We start from the raw sequence: 20,335 nt of genomic DNA on the forward strand, positions 1-20,335 counted from the left end.
GCAGCCACCTCCTCACGAATTATTCAAACATTATGTACTCCCTGAGTGCTATGCATCGGTTCTGTTTATGTTTAGTTTAATTATATATTATGAACAAGAAAAGAAAAGACCATCGACTGAACTCCCTCGTCTGTCTCCTCTTTCTCTACTTCCAAAATTATGAATTAAAAACAAACAAAAACAAAAATGAGGCTCTGGGGTCTCCAACCCTGTTCCTGGAGCCCTATCCAGCATGTTTTAGTTCTCTCCTGCTTCAACACACCTGAATATTCTGTACCAAGCACAGAGCAAAGCCCAATAATGAGACTGTTCATGCCAGCAAGTGTGTTGAAGGAAGAGATGTTGTTCGGGCTCCAGGAACAGGAGAACCCGCTTTGTCTGTCTGTACGCATGCGCGCCGTCTTCTCTGAGCTCCGGACAGCAAATGGGAAGAAGTCGCATTCTGCTCTCCGTCCTTTATGGACCTGTTCAGTCATCATATTCCTCGACATCGTATGGCTCCGTCATGCAACCTGCTGATTCTGATGTTGGTGATCTTTTGGAGCCGAAATACACAAGGTATGGAGCTTTTTCTGCCGTCTTTTCTTCAAATAATGTCATGAAAGCGACAGAGAGTTAAAGTTCTGCAGAGATCACAAGATGAGTGAAGTTGACTTGTTCTGAAGGAGAGCATCCCGGAGGACACCTATATTCTACTGGTGTACAAGACGGCAGAGTCTTTGTTTTCGTCCGTTCGCGCGCGTGTGTGAGAGAGAAAGAGAGAGAGAGAGAGAGAGGGAGAGAATTGACGACACGCAAGGAAAACCTCAACATGCTCAAAAAGGAGGAGGAAGAAGCATAATGTTATAAAATGCTGTTTTTTTCCAATCACACAAAGTTCAATCACCACAAAACAGCAAAGAACGCAAACATCAAGTAAATACGCTGATTCACGGTACCAGCTCTCTATCCCATCTTCATGTCTTATTTCACTGTAATTCTGTGATTTCAGAAAATCAATTTAAATAAGAACTTAGAAAATTTAGAAAAGAACAAGCAACACAAAGAAAAATACAAAGTACAGTTTTAGTCATTTGATTTTAAGAATGTGTCGGTTGTTTTTCAAGATTTATTTTACTTTATTTACTAAGTTAGAATAATACGTTTGAAACAATCTGCTCTTCTGTGCTTTCTTAAATGTAATTCAATGTATTTCATAACCAGAAGTAAAGTACAATTTGATACAAGTGTTTTATCTTTTTCAAAGTTGCTCTCGCCAGAAAAAGATCATCTGCTTTTATTTTTAACATTGAAGTGACTCAGTATCACAGAAGTCTTTCTGAATACTGAAAGATTTGCCTTCATTTGTTTTTACAACAATCCTATGAACATGATGGATGACAGGCAGAACACAGGATTGATCTTGTGTTGTTAAAGCGCAGAGTTCTCCCAAAATGACCTCAAACGGTTCACATCTAAAGCTGTAGAACTCGTCCACACCGTCCAGTTAAACATTTACTCAGGTCCAACAGGACCTGTGTTTGTGTGTTTTATTTTATTCATTTTGTGCAGTTTTTTTATTCACACCATTACTATTTCTTTGTCGCTGTTGCAAATCAGAACATTTCTACAGACATTTCTTTCTGTTTGTATGTTATGATTAATTTGCTTTAATTTATCTTCTATTCTGCAGCATCTTCATGACTTCAACTCCCTCATTGTTCAGGCCCACAGGGTTTTGATTCCTGTATAATTATGTAGTTATGTCTCTGTTTCAGTGATGTTGTTGTTCTTCCAGGTGTCTCAGTGACTGGTGGAGACCTGACCGTGGTGGAGGGACATGATGTTACTTTACCCTGCAAGATGACTCAGGAGAAGAGATTCACTCAGATATCATGGAGGAGGAAGACCAGAGGAATGCCTGGAAATCCTTTTTTTTTCACCACTTCAGAAGAAAGCGGTCCGAGTTTTGTCGATGATCCTGATCCTCGAATCAGTTTCATTGGACATTTTGCAGAGAGGAATGGAACTCTACAAATATCCAATGTTTCGTTAAATGATGAAGGAAGCTACACGTGTATTTTTTCTTTGTTTCCCAGTGGAACTTACAAGACAGAAATACCTCTAGGAGTAGAAGGTACATGACATTTAGTATGTGGGGTGCATGAGAGAAAATTGCTGGTCTTTCCTTCTTGCTCGTATTTTCACCTTTCTGTCTACTTTTCATCCTCCTCCAGTCCCTCCAGCTACAAGCCTCAACTCCACCCTTCTTGTTTTGGGAAATGAAGAAGTTCTTCTTGCCACCTGCACAGCTGCTGCCTCCCGGCCCGCTGCGCAGCTGCGGTGGATCACTGGCGCTCTTGGGAAGAGTTTAAGGGAAACGACCAGCGTCACAGAGCATGATAATGGAACCACGACCACGGTGTCGTCGCTGTTTGGAGTGCCGAGGAGAGAAATCAGCGGTCATGAAGTGCAGTGTGTGGTCAACAGCTCGGCCCTGGCAGAAGAACACCGTGAGGCTTTCACCTTACAGGTCTTCTGTAGGTACTTTCCTTCCTCACTTGTTGATGGATGTTCTCATTCCAGTTCTTCCGTTACTTTATCAGTTTTATCAAGATCGTCACACTCATGTAGTCAAGAATGTTTACAGCAGATAGACATGACAGGACGTTTAAAAAGATAAAAGATTGTGATCAGTGTCGGAGGGAAGCAAGTTTGAACCATCTGTTTATCTAAATGTCGTTTCAGGCTTTGAATTAATCCTTATTGCTCTGCATGTTGTATTTTGAAGATACTTTATTTTGTGACTGTTTGACTCACAGTCATGAAAACCCCAAGAAGTCTTCTGTGGTGAAGAAATCCCTTCAGTCACCTTTTAATTTTTGAAAACTCTTCTTTTACAAGCGACTTCAAAAAGAGTCAAATTCAAAAAATTTAAACCAGACAATATTATATCAAAAGGATGTGCCTGAATGAAGCATGTTCATATGGAAGATTTGTTTTTCCACCCAAATGTCAGCTTTTCAGTTCACTGCTGCAGACGAGGATCTGTGAGACTCTAACATTCTCCCCTCTGCTGTGATTTAGTTTCTTTATTCGTCATCATTCTAATGAAAGAAGTGCAGTGCTGTGGCTTTTTTAATTTGACAGTTCAGAAGTCGAAAGCAAAATTAGCACATCTGCATAAAAAGCTGCTTCGACTGCTGAAAACTTTCGCAGCTAAAAGTAAGATCTGATTTCTTTAAAATTTGCCAGTGAAGCAGAAAGAGCGTCTTTTCAGTGTCAGCTTCACGGACATCTCTCTTCAAATGTGTTATTGAGTCGCTGTGCAAAGGCTGAACCAGTTTTGATCCAGTTAATCTGTTTTCACTGCAAACTCAGTGTTATTTGGGACATTCACAGCTGCTCTGAAAACAAAAAAAGGCAGAAGTCGCCACCAGGATCCAGTTCGATTTTTGTTCATTCACAGCAGCATTTCAATGTCAGCACTCTTTTAGTAACACAAACCTATGTGTTGCTGAGCAGTAAAAACCATTTTTGTATGAAAAATAACAACATTTTAACTCAACTGCTGGATCAGAAAGAGACAAACCCCTTTTTGGGTTAACTTGTGTGGACACACACGGGGAGAACATGCAAACTCCACACAGAAAGGCCCCCACTAGCAACACATACATTGGGTTAACCCAACATCTATAGTGTGTACTGTTGGGTTAAATTTTGGGGGTTTTTTTAGAAAGAGTAACCAATTTTCTGGGTTATAGGGCTTTTATTTTGAACCAGTTTCTGGTTTTTCAAGGTTATGGACCATTTATGAACTGTTTTTCAGAGAGCAGCCCATTTAGATTGTAAAGTGGGACGTTCTTTTCTTTCTTTCTTTCTTTCTTTCTTTCTTTCAGTAGTCACTCATGTCAGCAGGGAGTTGTTCAGCAGGAGGCAGTTAGCTCCTCCTCTCATCATTTCCATCTGTTACACCTCAGCTGCTGCAGGCTGTGTCAGTAGTGGTAAACTGGTGGAAGATACCCGATCAAATTCAAACACGACTGACTTCACTAGAGGAAATCTTGGACATGGTGCCTTCAAATATAACTTTCATGTTTGAAGGAAAAAAGAGGTGGTAGTGTTTGGCTCCAGTGGCTCCAGACAGTGACTTTATGTTGGAGTCAGCCAGTCGTCACTCCCACGTCTCCAGGAGCTTCAGATCGCTGCAGACCGACTGCTGAGTGGAGCACACCAGAGGGAACACATCACTCCCATCCTGCCTCTCTTCCACTGGCTGTCCGTGCTCTTCAGGCTTTGTTTGAAGATTCCTTTGTTTGTATTTAAATCTGTGAGTGGCCTCGCCCCGCTTCACCTCTCCACTCCAGCCGGGGTCTCAGGTCAGCTGATCAGCTGCTCCTGGAGGCACCGAATTTTGACGCTGGATAATGGGAACTCTGCTGCTCGACTGCTGTTGGATATGTCCTCCGCCTTTGACACAGTAGACCATGAAATTCTGCTGTCTCGTCTGGAAATGTGTGCTGGTGTCAAAGGCACGGCCCTCGATTGGTTTCGTTCGTATTTGGACAACAGAACTTTTTCTGTCTATATTGGCCTCAACGAATCCAAGCCTGCTCCCCTGAAATGTGGTGTTCCTCTGGGTTCCATTCTCGGCCCAATTCTTTTTGGCATCTATTTATTACCATTGGGATTGATTTTTAGAAAGCACAATATTTCATTTCATTGCTATGCAGATGATGTTCAAATTTATGTGCCTTTTAAGAATAATTCATCTTCCTTCGAATCTCTGAAATGTTTGAAAGACGTCAAAGACTGGATGGCTCTGAACCATCTGCATTTAAATGATAGAAAAACTGAGGTTGTAGTGTTTGGTGATCCGGCCTCTCTTGAGGGTGTAGACACTGCTCTTGGCCCTTTATTTTCTTTAAAAAAGCCTTCTGTGAAAGACCTTGGTGTTTATTTAGATTCTGCTTTTAAGATGGATAAACAAATCAACGCAGTGGTGAAAAACAGCTTTTTCCAGTTGCGACTGCTTTCAAAGTTAAAATCTTACTTGCCGGCCAGAGACTTTGAGAGAGTCACGCATACGTTCATTACAGCTCGCCTGGACTACTGTAATTCTCTATATTTTGGTTTAGACCAGGCATCTATGGGAAGACTGCAGTTGGTCCAAAATGCTGCAGCTCGTCTGCTGACTGGAACTAAGCGTCAGCAGCACATCACTCCAGTCCTGGCCTCATTACACTGGCTCCCAGTTTTTTACAGGGTCCAGTTTAAAGTTCTCCTCATTGTATTTAAATGCCTCAATGGCCTGGCTCCTGATTATTTGTGCGAGCTGCTGTCTGCTCACACTCCAACCAGAACCTTGAGGTCATCCTCCCAGCTATTATTGGATGTTCCCAGGTCCAAACTGAAGAGCAGAGGGGACCGAGCCTTCTCTGTGGCGGCCCCTCGGCTCTGGAACAGTCTCCCTCTGCATGTCAGAGCTGCACAGACACTTCAGCACTTTAAAACTTCATTAAAGACTTATCTTTTCTCTCTGGGGTTCAACGGGTTGAGCTGAGCATTCACTGTAGTCACTGTCTTTTAATTTTTTAATGGATGTTTTTCTTTCTTTTAATGTCATTTGTATTATTTTATTGTTGTATTTATATTGCTTTATTTTTATTGTGAAGCACTTTGGGCTTTCAAGTTGTAAATGTGCTATACAAATAAATTTGACATTGACATTGACCGAGGTCCAGACGGAGGCTCAGAGCTTTTCCTGTTGTTGCTCCTCAGTGTTGGAATGAGCCACGGCCCGTCGGACGAACCCCTGAACTCATCTGAAGACACTTTTTTACTCCTTGACTTTTATCCCAGTTTGAGACTCGGCTCCTTTTTTTATTGTCTCCATTTTATTGTTTTGTTTTGTTTTTTAAATTCTTTTATTGCTCACACCTGATGCGTTGAAGTTTTTTTTTTATCTCTATTTCCTGTGTGTACAGCAATTTATTGCAGCAGTCTTATAGAAGATAGAAATAAAGCTGAGGTGAGATGATTCATTTTCAGTCACACCAGAGAAAAGCATCTTGTGGTTGCAGTAACTGTGAAACTATTTCTGTGAATTCCTCTTTAAAGCATGCTGGAGCTGCTGTGAATAACTCTCACTCTTGTCCTGTTTGCAGTTCCCCCCATGAACGTGACCATCGTAGAAACGTCAGACGACACCCTTGAATGTGTTTCTGAGGGAAACCCAGAACCGAGCCTCAGGTGGACCAGGTACAGTTATCTGAATATCAATCTGCACACTTTAAGACAAACGGGACAATTTTTTTTTATCTTGAAATTCAGCTGTATCCTGTAAGACCTCTCCCACACACACACACACACACACACACACACACACACTGATCAAATGTTGTGAACGACTGACCCCTGAACTCAATGTGAAAATGTGTGTCGTCTTTTTGAATCTATAAATACACACATGATGGGAACCTGGCTTTCATAATGGAGCTTGATTTAGTTTTATCTGCAGTCATGAAACTGATGTTTGCAAATGTTAGAAAAGCAGAAGTGAGCAGTTCGCTACATCTACAAGTTGTTCCTCTTAATTTTCACTCTAACCCTCAGAGGAACTCCACACGGTCACTGCCCAGTTTGAGTTCTCCATATTTTCTGCGTTGGGCATTTTTCCTTTTCTGCTTTGCAAACTAATTGACTAAATGGTTGTATTTCCTTATCCATCATAAACGTTGCCAGGTGAAACTCCTGATTCTGCATCAAAAAAGGATGAACAAAAATATGGAGAGTTCTGACACAACTCAGAAAAAAATACATATCTTTGAAAATTTACAAGTGAAACAAGAAAGGCTGAAAAATCTTTCAGTTTGTTTGATAAGCTTAAATGTTATTGGAATTTTGTAGTTTGTAATCTGTAATCAGTTATAAAATAGACACATCATATGGTGACATTTTACAAAAGCTGTTATATATGTAAAAAGAAGTGAGATAGTCATCTGACTGCTACACTGTCAGAAAAAAGGAAGCATAACACGTGACTGTGGAACCGTTTTATCAACCATATTTCTCATTTTTCTTGCCTGGGCACTTTTTTAAATGATGTATCTATTTCATCACCCATGAGTGGGGATACAAAAGAAATCATTCATTAAATATGTTACTAGTGCTTTTCCCCACACGTGAGTACAAGTTTTACCACAGAATATACTTCAAGACATTGAAAGTCATTCATCATTAATCAATACATCTGCAGTTTAATTTCATTATGGAGATTTTTATTCATGTTTGCTGAAATTTCCTGCTTTTTTAGCTGCATTTACATCCAAAACAAACAGCTCCAGCATTACTGTAGAAGCATTACTGTTTTTCTTTGTTATTTGAACTCATATTTTAGATCAGTGAACTGAAACAAATATTAGAATCTAACATCCAATAGTAAAAACATGTTTCGTACATTAAACAGGTTGAGGAGAGCTCCTTTTCTCAGAATACAACCGACAGCAGAACTTTTGTTTACAATTCCATGATGGCAGGTGATGATAAGCATCACCTGCTTCCTCTAATTACATGTCAGTTTTAACCCAAAACAACAGTTAACCATACCATACCAGCTTTATTTATAAAGCACTTTAAAAACTTTACAGCCGGCCAAAGTGCTGTACACAGACAAATATAAATCACAAAAATCTCCATCTCCACACACAGACTCCAGGTGTGGCAATAAACACGTTAGATAAACTTTTTTTTTTTCATGCAGTTCTTGAACCTGGAAGTCACCGGTTTCTGTAAAACAGGAGAAATTACAACTCTTAAAGTGAGTTAGAGACAAAGGGCTTTATTTCAACGGCCCAGCGCAGAGTGGTGGGATTCTTTCTGCTTTTGCACATTTCTGGTTGAGAGTTATGATGCACATAAAACAAAACCTGTCTGTCTTGTACCTTGGAAGTTCTAATATAGGAGTTTTTTTTTTTTTTGTTTCAATTTTCTGTTTCTGTTTTGTGGGGGGGGGGGGGGGCATCATACTTAATCGATAAATTATCTATACACACACATTTGCATACAATCGAGTCAGTGATGAGTGAGTGGTCCTTCAAGGTACATGACAGTTTTTCTTTGATGTCCATCATTACTCTGAATCAGAATTGTGCAAAAGCACAAAGACAAACGAGCTGAATTCATCTCTGAGTCGTGACAGAGCAGCATGTCGGTCACAGCAAAGCGAGGAAAGGAAAAGTAATTCTTCTTTCTTAATTATACTGCACTTTGTGTCACGCATTAAGGCGAGGAGAGGTGGGGACTTCCAGTTTGTTGACCAGATTGTCGACAGCAGAATTAAGAAGCTCCCAGTCAAGTAATTAAAAAAAACCAAAGAAACCTCTTTTAACTTCAACTTGAGGGTGGAATAATTCTCAACATGGATACAAGACTAAACTCAAAGACAAAAGCAAAGAGGATGTGGTCCAAAATGCTGTCAGTTTTAAGTTCTCATGTGGTTCTTTAATTTGTTTATTATTGGCAAAGATTTAACAGATGTTTTTCTGATACACATTACATTGCGGCTGACCGTGCACGTTGTCCCCAGAAAACAGCTTCAAAATGCTGCTACATGTCCTTTAACAAAGCATTTTTTGCTGTGTGTGTGCGCATGCGTGCGCGTGTGTGTTCCATTACTAAAACCTTTATAAAGCCGTGAATACGGTGTTTCAAATTAACTGGTGTCCTTGTTACCTGATGACCGACTTCCTTTAGCATTTCCTGCTGCTGCTGCTAGTAGCCGCAGATGTTGAAATCAGACTCATAAAAGGTCTGACACGACTTTTTGTCTGGTTTTTAATATCTATCAGCAACAAGGGACGTGAAAGAAACCCAGTCGCCAGTTAAAAGGGACTCAGTTCTTCCAAAACACCGGCTCCGCTCCGGTTTCGCGACACTCCTCCTCCGCTAGTTAGCTGCTGCGTTCAGGTGACTGGAACTGCTGCGGAAAAGTGAAACTCGGTCGTTAACACTAAAGCAGCGGTGACAGCTGGACTCAGGAGTGACTCAGGAGACACGTGAAGGAAGCGAGGACAATTTGCACAAAGGAACGACTCTCAGACAGCTGTGCACCGGCTCTCGTCGTTCACTTGAAAGAGCCGTTCAAACGAACGACTCGTTCATTGAACGTCGCAGCACGACGAGGGTAGCACATGTGTTTCCTCCCGGTTCCATAGCTGCGGCGCACCAGCCTAATTTACCGGTATTTTTTTTCAGCGTGACAAATACAATGTGTGCCGTGAATGTGTGACGACACACCGAAATGCGTGACACTTCAGAGCCCTGCTGCTGCATCGTGTTGTCAGACATGAGAACGTCCACGGTCCGCATTTATAACAGCGCTCACAGACGTCTGCAGCTTTTTGCGTAGTTTAATGAGGCGGAGCGTACCAGCGTATTTTGATGTCAAATTGCGTACCTGCTACGCAAAATGCGTACAGGTTGGCAGGTCTGGATGTCGCTGGAAAAACAAGAAAAGCTGCAAGAGAAATTGACAGACTTGGAACAAAAAACGAGAAGGAATAATATTCTCACCTGGGGGAGCTGAAGGAGGGAGACCCTGTTCAGGAATATATGGATAAACTTACTCACACAGAGTTGGGGGTGGCCGAGGACGTTGAACCGGAGATACAAAGAGCACACAGGGCTGTAGTGAATCCACAACCCAACAAGCCCCCGAGAGCGATCATTGTAAACTTTCTAAGGTTAGAGATCACAGAGAGCATCCTCAGGATGGCTTGAAGGAAGGAGGTGAAAGCAGAAGGACGGAGAGTGACTTTTCATCAGGATTACGCGGCCGAAGTGGCGTCAAAATGTCGAAATGAGGAATCCGGTTTCAGTCACCGATGGACACATTGAGGGTCCGCTGTCTTGAGGGAGTCCAAGTTTACCACAATGCCCAAGATGTAGCTGGGGCGATGCGTCAGAAGGGATGGCAGATACCGGATCCCGGAGATGAGGAGCCGACACCGACAGAGAGACTGGAGGCAGCGTGTCAGTGGATCAGAGTGGAGAAATGAGGACGAGAGGACCAGAGAAGACTGAGAGGGACGTACTCCGACACAGGGTGGAAGAGAAGCAAGGAAAAAACAAACACCTGGTTAATCCTAAAACTGAAATATTTCATGTTTTTTGTTGTTTTTTTTACTTTCCCAGATGGATTTTGAACAACCCGCAGATGAGTAACCTAGAAAATAAATCTCAATGAACATTACATTATGCAAAGTAATTTAGATTCTTGGGTTAAATATTGTCTAGTGTGACCTCGTTATGTTCAGGATTATAGTTAGTTTTTTGAGTAAAGGGAAATTAAGAAAGGTTCATTGGACCACCTGTGATACATATATCATTTGATAGAGTGAGGTGGACGTATCTATATAATGTCCTTAAAAAACTTTGTTTTAGTGAGGACTCTGCGTAATGTATTGAAGCATTGTATCAAGAGCCGACAGCAAGAGTGAAGGTTAGTGGGAATCTGACTGGTCGAAATAAGTTAGAGGTCAACCAGACAGGGATACTGTTTATCCCCAACACTTTGTGATCTATTTATAGGACCGCTTGCAAAGACAATCAGACAGAAGCAGAATATTGAGGGCGTGGAGGTCGGTGGATCAGAGCACACACTGGGCTTATTTGCTGCTGATGTGTGAGCAAACATAGGACAACCAGATGTCAGTTTCCCCAGACTAAATAATAAAGGGAAGATGGACAGGGCGGTTTCAGCACTGTTTCACACGCTGTTGTAGAGTGGGCAACATTTAACATTGTTTATAAAGGAAAAGTGGCAACAGGAACTTGAAGTTGAGATGTCGGAGGAAGAATGGTACAATGCAAGATGCAACATTCTGGGTCAAGATTGTAGCGGGACTTCAGTTGGAAATACATCATCAGATTCTTCACAACCCCAAAGATAAAAGGGAGGTGTCTTCCAGAACAGAAGAGGGTTGGACGTTATGTGGACAGGAGGACGCGGACCATACTCACATGTTTAGTAATTGTCATAAAATAGAAAATATACATTTAAACATTAAAAATAAACATTTGGAAGAAGCTTAGTCGTTTCTGAAAACAACTGCTGGTTGCACAGCCCCAGAGTGTGCTGCAGTGACTCCAGATCAGGGTTTGCTTCACTCCTCCTGGATCTGGATCTCTAAAGGACTGACTTGTTGCAGCAGTCCTGAACCTTCAGCAAATAGCTTGGTGTCAGTGAAGCACAAGATGATGACACTTTCTGTAATGATGCGAAGCAATGGGAGGATTTTTAAAATGTGGGTGTTAGTTCATGAGCCCCTTCTGTCCCAGAGGTGGGACAGTTTGTGTCTCCATGATTTAGAGAGCCCAGTCCTCAAGGCAGGGTTTTCTATGCTGAACAGGTCAGAGACTAGAGACCAGACAGACTTCATAAAAGCCTGAAACGTGCACAGAAAATGCATGTCAATCAAGATAATTTATTAAAAACTGTCCTGTGGTCCAGCTCTTTGTTGGTCTGATTCCTCTCTCAGACCCTCCATCTCATGCTGTGTCTTATGTCTCTCTTTCAGATCTGACAAGACTTTACCCGAGTCTGACTTCAGAGTTGATGGTGGGAAGCTGACGTTTCTACGATGCGCTTCTGATCTGAAAGGCTTCTATCAGTGTGAGGTTTCAAACCCATACGGACAACAAAGCCAGCAGTTCTACTGGACTGTATGTTCAGGTGAGGCTCAGGCTCAGGTTTACATAGTAGATTGGTGTTGCTGATGTTTTTAAATAAACGTGGTTGTAAGCAGCGTGGCGTGAGCGGCTCAGGGACAGTGAGCACGAAGGGATGAGCCAAGTTGAGTGGTCCACTTCTTTTTTTATTTTCTTGTGCAAAAATCAACCATAAAGTGCAAAGTGCCAAAAAGTGCAAAAAAGGTGCATAGGAGGATCTCCCAGGAGCTTGGCTTCACCACAATCACGGTCTCTCCCCACTGAATGTCTTCAGGCCCTTAAATACACTCAGCTTAATAGGGTAAAACCATTAAAACTCCAGGAGGTATAAAACATAATATTAGCTCTCTAAAACTATGTTAAAATCCTCCACTATAAACTCATAATACTAACCTAAACAAAACAAAACCCATACTTAAGAATAAACCAAACTATCGACCCAAATAACTACACGAAATCCTAAACCATATCTAAAATCCGTGAAACCACCCCCACCCATTTCCACTCTTGGACCAGCCCAGAACTTTCTTTAGTGGTGTCCGTCCCCCGGGGAATCTTTTGGCCGGACACCACTCCTGAACACAAGAGCAGAAAGGTGAGTTAAAAATCACACACACTCCACCACATTCACACCCCCAACACCTTCTCCACACTCACTGCATGCATGCCAACACCTAAAAGAAAAGCTAATTAAAAACAGGCACATATATTGCACATTAACCAATCTTGATTTGTCATTTGTTTGTCCTGCAGGTCCGCCGCCACGCCCGACCAGACCCACAGACAAACGGTCTCCAATAAATAAATAAATAATTTAAAAAGACAATCGTTGTGCAAATTATTCTTTATGTGCAAATTAGCTTCTTTAAAGTGCTGTGCATTAGTGCAATGTGAATGAGAGAAAGTGTCTGTGTGCAAATTGCAGTGCTTTAACCAGTGACGAACGGCCTGTTCGTCACAGTGGTATTTTTCTGTGATGTTGTGCTTCCAGAGGCTTGATAGGATAGTGGGCCCAGAGGGAACGACTTCTGTTCAGGATGAGAATTTATTTTCTCTTCTTTCAATGAACGACACAGGAATGCTTTAAAGTTTAAAGTTTAACTCAGAGCTGACAGAAGTGGCGACTTTAGTCTGTTACCAACACAACAGAGACTAATGGCTTAATGGATGACTGCTCACCCTCCACCCAGTACACAACAGACAGTGGTTGTTCCATTAAGAACTTACAGCAAGTCCAGTCATGTTAATAGAGCTCATGGTCTTGGTAACCCCTCTTTGATGCTTTGACTGCTTCACAACTTGTCTCAACTAGAATATTGCTGTGTACAGTAGAGTTGAATGGCGTTTGGAGACAATGGTAGTGACCTTAATGTCATGCGTAATCTCAAAATAAAGGTCACAGCCAGAGCAAAAACTAAATATAAAAGCACACTGAAACACTTCAAATGTTAAACAATGTATTTCCTGCTTTCATGACAGATGTTTGCTTGAAGTCATTCTTCATTCTTTTTGTGTTTTTTGTTTCCAGGATCCAACCCTGCTCCTTGGATCTTATTTGGTTTTTCGTTTTTCCTGAACATCATCGGTGCAGTGTGGTACTTGTATAAATCTAGATACATTACAAGGTACTCGGCCCAATACCCCACAATTTACTCAATGAAACATGTGAATGCACATGGATATATGACGTGGAACTTTTGTGGTGTGATTCTTGTTTTTCAGATCCAGTGGGGTCCTCAGGGTTCCAAATGATTCCAACTCACCAGAAATGGTTAGGTTTGCTATGCTCTCCTGTATTTTCATGTCTCCCTCTTTAAGTACAATTTTTTCCTGATAGAATTATTGGAGATATGTTGCATTTTACCTCTGGAGCTTTTGATGAGGAGCATTGCAGCAGGATTTTAGATGTTTATCTTTCTTGGAGCTTGTGGTGGAGGGGCTTGGCTCAGCTGGGGTGCAGGACGGAGGGATGGCTGCAGTGGCTGCAGACGGGGATGTGGTGAGGGATAACTGTGATCTCCTGTGCCTGATTACTGACTGGCCCTCAGCCCTCCTTCTCCCAGGGCCGGCAAACTTTTAAAACCACTCCAGCAGACAGTGAGGGGGGAATGGATGGCAGCAAGGGCGAGCGGCGCTCAGCCGACGTCGGAAAAGCCGCAGGACTTGGTAGCTGGAGGTCACCCGAAAGAGGGCCTCCAGCTGTTCTTTAGTGTTTTGGATTTTGAAAAGCCTCCCCAGGTGTTGGGGTTTTGTGTTTGAATAAAGAGACTTAAACTCGCCATTGGCTGCCTCCATTCATGCTGCAGAACCCCGCAGATGGTCAGCGAGCCGTTACAGTGCTGTTGAATCGCTGTTGTTTTAATGCTCTTTCCCTTTTGAGTGTTTCAGTCTTGAGATCTACAGACAGTCTGTAGAAAAGCCTTTCTGTTGGAGAGAGATGCTATTTTGACCACTTGTTATTGGCTCAGTTTTCATGAGTGTTTTTTACAATCCGATTGAAAAGTCTAATTAAATGCATTTGTGTGCATGGACGGCATATAAAGTGATCCTCGTTCAATCGTCGTATAAATGGGCCCTGGCTGAAGAGGATTACATTTTATCTTCCACAGTGGGTGGTGTATCTGTGACATTTGCTTCAGGTTTCTTGTGGAACTTTCAAGTTCTGATCTTTGGCTTTGCAGTCGGCAGTCCTCATCGCCCGGCAGTGTGGTTTAATCTGCTGTCACTGACCGGCTGGCTTCTGTCCCACGGGGCTCCGCTCCGCCTGCCGGCCCTCCGCTCTGCCAGTCATAGCGGTCCGCCGGTCGTCCACCACGAAGCTCTTTGAACACCTTACTGTTGTGCGATTTGCGGCCATCTTGCCTCTCCATCCAAAAGTTTTTCTCAGCCACCATCCGGTTCTTCTGCTTGTGTTTGACTTTCCTGATTCCTGCTTCCTGTTTACCGCGCACATCACTGTCCCTCTGAACGCATGCGCAGAACAAATAATCCGCCCGTACAATCCACCCCTCCGTCACCAGCTTTTTATATGAGACGTACGATCGGCGTAGACGACCTCGTACAATCAAATACGAAAGATAATCCGCTCTGAGTGAAGCGGATCCACTCAGGTGTTTATATGAAACATTTACAATCCCGCCTTCACCTTAACATCTGATTATAAGGAGGATTTTGTGGCCCATGTCAACCTGCCTAATGTGTCTGTCCCCAGGTACCAGGCACTGGGAGAGGAAGGGATTCTTCTGGCTCACATGAAATGGTGAAGTTTAACCTGTTAGGCTGTATTTCATGGCTTCATTTTCAAATCATGGAACAAATGAATTAAACCTTATTAAGAACAATCCATCGTCACTGTTTCTCTTGGCAACAGATGAGCAGGAGGTTATAAATACAGTACTGAAATGTAAAAATAAGTTCTCTACCGACTATTACAATATTGACATGTTCTTAGTAAAAAACGTAATTTTCAATATTGCAAAACCGTTCACTTATATTTGTAATTTATCATTTCAGTCTGGCCGTTTCCCAAACAAAATGAAAATCGCAAAAGTAATTCCGGTATTCAAAAATGGTTACAAACACTGTTTCACAAATTATAGACCGATTTCACTATTGCCACAATTTTCTAAAATTCTTGAAAAACTCTTTGACTCTCGACTTGATAAGTTCCTAGAGAAACATAACATAATAAATGATGGTCAGTATGGTTTTAGAGCCAAGCGAACCACCTCAATGGCACTAATTGAAGCCACTGAAGAAATTACTACTGCACTGGATCAGAAAAAAATTGCAGTTGGTGTCTTCATTGATCTCAAAAAAGCATTCGACACAATCAATCACTTCATCTTAGTAAATAAACTGGAAAAATACGGGGTTAGAGGTGTAGCTGGGGACTGGATTAAAAGCTATTTGACAGGAAAGGTACAGTTTGTAAAAATGGAGAAGCATGTATCCGAGCAACTTGGCATTGTTTGTGGTGTCCCCCAGGGATCCGTCTTAGGGCCGAAACTATTTAATGTGTATATCAATGACATCTTTAACGTATCTCAATCCCTAAAACTCATTCTTTTTGCGGATGATACAACCATATTCTATAGTAGTAATGATTACAATGAGCTTGTAAAAACTGTGAACATGGAACTCAATAAAATAAAAACCTGGATGGATATAAATAAACTGTCTCTAAATATAAGTAAAACTAAAGTAATGATGTTTGGTAATTCTACAACAAAGTCATTTCAGCAAATAGTTATTGAAGGTACTGAAATTGAAAATGTTTGCGAGAATAAATTTTTAGGTATTGTAATTGATAATAAATTATCTTGGAAAGCACATATTAAACATATAAAAGCAAAAATATCCAAAAGCCTCTATATTATAAATAAAGTAAAACAGTGCCTTGATGCACATGCCCTCCGTACTCTGTATTGCACGCTGGTACTCCCATACCTCACGTATTGTGTGGAGGTGTGGGGGAACACTTACCAGTGCACAATATATCCCCTGGTCATAATGCAGAAACGAGCTGTGCGGATCATACACAAGGTTAGTTTTTTAGAACATACTCACAATCTTTTTATTCTGTCTAAGTTATTAAAATTCAATGATCTTGTGAAATATAACACACTAATTATTCTGCATAAAGCATTTAATAAAACATTGCCAAATAATATACAGCAGTTTTTCAAATTAAAAGAGACAGTTCACAATTTAAGAGGGTATGGAAATTTTAAAATACCAGAGACAAAATCTACCCGTAAACGTTTTTGTGTATCGGTATGTGGGGTTAAGTTGTGGAACAACCTGGACACTCAACACAAGCAATGCCAAAATGTTCATAGATTCAAACTCCAATATAAACGTACAGTTTGGTTGAAGTATATAGAATATAGGTCTTGAATTCACATTAACATTACTGAGTGTGTTTTGTTGTTTCTTTAATAATCCAGGTATACTGTTCATTTCCACTGTTGGTATACTTGTATACAAGTCTGTATATGTTATCGGTTACCAATGGTAACGCCACCTTGTTTCAAAATTTTCGTTATGTAGATCCAAATCAATGAGTTATTAGTTTCCATGTGTATATACAACTACGGAAGTGAGAATTTTATTTTATTTTTTTCTGACTATATTATGTTAAGGATAATTGGGGGTGGGATTAAATAAGTTTTCTTCTTCCCACTCCCTTTCAGGCATAATGAAATCTTCTGTTATTCAGTTATTTGTTACATTGTTTATTGTTTTTGTTAATTTGTTTCCTTTCCTTTACCCTGTGCATTATTGTACAGCAATTGCCTGAAATGAACAAAATAAATGAAATGAAAAAAATTTTCAGTACAGCTGATAGAATTGCTTGAGCTATTTTGCTTTTTACATGTGTAGCTTTCATTTGTCTGTTTCCAGGTCCCTCAGTGATGTCTGCGGCTTCCTGATGCAAGAAGCTGAAAGCAGGTTGACTGGAAGCTTGCTGTCGTTGTTTCTGTGGCTTTTAATTGATGTGAAATTAAAATCCGACTGTAGAGTTTGGCAACCTTTGAAATTCTTGTGTAGCGAACAGCTCAATGGTAGTTATTCCCTATTGAAACAATAATATAAAATATGGTGAGTAATTGGTCACCTGAAGTAATACAGTATCTGGTCATCTTGTTTTATTAGTGACCTTAATCCTTTTCTATCAATATTCGTTTGTGGAATATTCAGTTAAAGTAAGAAAGTCAGTGTGAGTCATGCATACCATAACTCTTCATATCAATAATGCAGCACTGGTTCTTTTCTCGACCTGTTAATCATTTATTAATTACTGAGTACATTGTAGTCGTATAGGAGCCAGAAAGCATGTGTCCATTAGAGTAGATTACAGCCTTTGTTTTATTCATTAAACAGTTTTGATTATTGTTTGAATAATTTAGACCGTAAAATAACTTTCAACTGAAGTCTCACGGTAATTTACCAAATTATTGATGGAGATTATTAAAAGTAATTTAACAGGTTATCGTTGTTTATTTGCCAAACTCTTCCTTTGCTGTGGCCACAGAGCAGGAAGTACAGCAGATGTTTGCTTTGAAAACTTGAAGCTGTGGATGAGTAGCTCCACACAAAGCAACGGCTTTAATGTCCAACGTCTCCTGTTTGTGTGTTTTCAACAACTGATTGTGTCTGAGAGCGTGAAGGCTTCAAGTTACATCAACGTGTCAGACCTCCTTTTATTTACATGTTTGGTGCTTTGTATATTTCAAGCTTCTGATTCAATGTTCCTCTAAGTTAAAAGTTGGTCCAGAATATTTCAGTTTCAGCCGTCATAGTGTGAAAGTGTTCCAAAGTTGTTCTGGTTTTCTGATCTCAGACCTGCTGTTGAATCACTCCAGCATTTATATGTACTTTGACTTTCAGTCTTTTTAACCGGCTCAGCTAAATTCCAAAGCCGTGCACCTTAACCTTCACCACAGGCTCCTCGTCCAACAGGACCTGAATTGATTAAAATACTGTTTAATTGTTATCAGATAAATAATTTTGTGCCTTTTTATTCACGATCGTCAGTATTTGTACACATGATTCAAATAGATGTGCATTATGAAGGTTAAGCTAACCAACTTTTAACATCACTGTCTACCTGATCTGAAAACATGTTTATTTGAAAAGTAGTTTTTGTTTCTCCTGCTGTGTTTGATTTGGATGTGTTCAATATATCAAATATATCAAAAAGAGAAGCAGATTTTATCTGTTTTCTTAGGAGTAAATCTTTTATTTACTGACTTTACTGTTGCTCATTCTGATTAGATGTGTTTGCATTGTTGTCATTTCGGATTTTTTTTTTTTAAACTTTTTTTGATCTTATTCTTTTAATCTTATTTCTCTTGAATTTCTTGTGAAAATTTGAAGACTATGAGTTGAAGTGTTCTCACTGCGCTATACTGGAACTTGTCCACTTGAATGTCAGTTATACATTATGCATACATACAAATCGCTTAACAAAGGAAAAGGAAAAGCAGCTGAACTTAGATAAAGAATTAATGCATGTAATGCAAATGAAAGGAGCAAAGCTTCATGAGCACAGAATCTTTCTGAAAATTTCACAATAAATAGATGTTTGACTGTTGCTTCAGCGTGAATTTCCTCAGCCACATGATGGAGTAAAGGATTTCCTGTTACATCTGGTTAAACCATTGTTTTAGTAGTCGTGCATTCCTGTCATTGCTGTTAAAACAGCAGAAAGTCTCCAAGTTTTTCACTTTACTGGTGGGGAAGTAATCTCTGTGGAGAAGGCTGGATCTTCAGGATGGGATTTTTACAAAGAGTCATTAATATTTAAAATATAAACACTGGTGGAATGAAGTTGTCTGGGAAATAATCACCAGGAGGAATGATTCACTAAGATTTGAATCAGGATGTTTCAAGCTTGAACATGTCACCGATCAGACAAAAAAAAGTGAAATATTGATTACACTGTAATTTTGCTTCTCGTGTGTGATCTCTGCAGTCATTGTGAAGCATTCAACTTACAGATATTTAACTTTGATGTGATGTGAAAAATATTGAAAAAAATCATATTTTTCTTTCACAAAAAGTATTTGGGGCCTGGGGTCGAGGCAGTAACACCACAATGAATTATTGTCAGGACGACGTGCAGCTGGTAAGTCCTGCAGGTGTTTGGATATGATTTGATAAAAACAGGATCAGGTCCTTGACTGTGAGCCAAACTTGGCCTCCTCACTTCAAACGGGAACAGAATTAATTATAAAGTACCAAGAACAGAACAGTCTGTCATTCCAGAAACAACAAAATTGTAAGTTTAACACTCAGTGCAGTCCAGTCCGTCCAAGTACATTACAATTATATGGTAAAAAAAAAAAATGTGAAAGAAGAATAAAGTGTATAAAAACTGCATGTTCCACAGTGTTGCTCTCAGTTCAGGGTTTTAAAGAGAGCAGTAAAATGCCTGAAAAGCACTTGGATTTAAAAAAGAATCAGTCAGATCATGACCCTGTTCCTGGGCCTTTTCAGGTCCTTCACCGTCAGCAGAGACAGAAAACTGTGTTTACTCAGTAAATATTTATCAGCGGGTTAACTGGCATGTGAAGGCAAACATTCAAAGCTGCCTTTTTTTTGTGTTTTTTTTTTGTCGCTTCCTGTCACTGTAAAGCAGAACCCGCCCAGCTTCACACTTTAAGCCCACTAACAGGAAACGTGGGCTTGAGACATTCTGACTCTGTCACGTGACACAATCTGTCCCCAATTAACCTCACTCAGTTCCTCAAGCTCATCCATTTTTCTCACTCTTTGGACCTCAACTTTGAGGACAAAATGTTCTCTTACTGTCCAAAGTATCAATTAAGCTTCATGTTACGACTGATCGTTTCATATAAAAAAAACTCACATTTAAGTTCATATATTTTGCATGTTGAAAATTCCTTTTGATGAAATGTTGTGATTATTACGTCAGCCTTTTCATTAATGCTTGAATCATGTTTGTGGATGAAACTGTTGAGTCTGTTCAAAAAGAAGACCGAAGTTACTGAAGTGAAGAGTTTTGGTTTAAATTAAAGGGCAGCTGATTGAGCATAAAAGAGAAGAGTTTTCTCTCCAGCATCGCCTCTTGTTTTATCATGAAACTTCTGTTATGTGT

General features: G+C 40.4%; 1 protein-coding gene across 4 annotated transcripts; it reads left to right on the forward strand.

The window, feature by feature from the left end:
- The first annotated feature begins 1,649 nt into the window (after positions 1-1,649).
- On the forward strand, positions 1,650-19,017 carry LOC115402941 (nectin-4-like). Of its 4 annotated transcripts, none has more exons than XM_030111635.1 (8): positions 1,650-2,116; positions 2,217-2,519; positions 6,147-6,240; positions 11,559-11,713; positions 13,238-13,334; positions 13,432-13,480; positions 14,921-14,982; positions 17,116-19,017. In XM_030111635.1, the coding sequence occupies exons 1-8, from the start codon at positions 1,843-1,845 to the stop codon at positions 17,300-17,302; spliced, it is 1,221 nt and encodes a 406-aa protein (XP_029967495.1). In that variant the 5' UTR covers positions 1,650-1,842; the 3' UTR covers positions 17,303-19,017. The 4 variants fall into 4 exon arrangements, with proteins under 4 accessions (XP_029967495.1, XP_029967496.1, XP_029967497.1 ...); XM_030111636.1 differs by having other exon boundaries at positions 14,921-14,968; positions 17,116-17,258; XM_030111637.1 differs by lacking the exons at positions 13,238-13,334; positions 13,432-13,480; positions 14,921-14,982; positions 17,116-19,017 and adding an exon at positions 12,673-13,059 and having other exon boundaries at positions 11,559-11,775.
- The last annotated feature ends 1,318 nt before the right edge of the window (positions 19,018-20,335 follow it).

Source organism: Salarias fasciatus, chromosome 16, assembly GCF_902148845.1.
Source record: "Salarias fasciatus chromosome 16, fSalaFa1.1, whole genome shotgun sequence".
NCBI classification, from domain to species: Eukaryota; Metazoa; Chordata; class Actinopteri; order Blenniiformes; family Blenniidae; genus Salarias; species Salarias fasciatus.

What these genes read in the sequence shown, in the direction of transcription:
- LOC115402941 (XM_030111635.1), top strand. Translation starts at nt 1,843, where the DNA reads ATGACTCAGGAGAAGAGATTCACTCAGATATCATGGAGGAGGAAGACC. An exon ending in CTACTGGACTGTATGTTCAG is followed by an intron (nt 11,714 to 13,237) that starts GTGAGGCTCAGG and finishes TTTTGTTTCCAG; the next exon opens with GATCCAACCCTGCTCCTTGG. An exon ending in AAATCTAGATACATTACAAG is followed by an intron (nt 13,335 to 13,431) that starts GTACTCGGCCCA and finishes CTTGTTTTTCAG; the next exon opens with ATCCAGTGGGGTCCTCAGGG.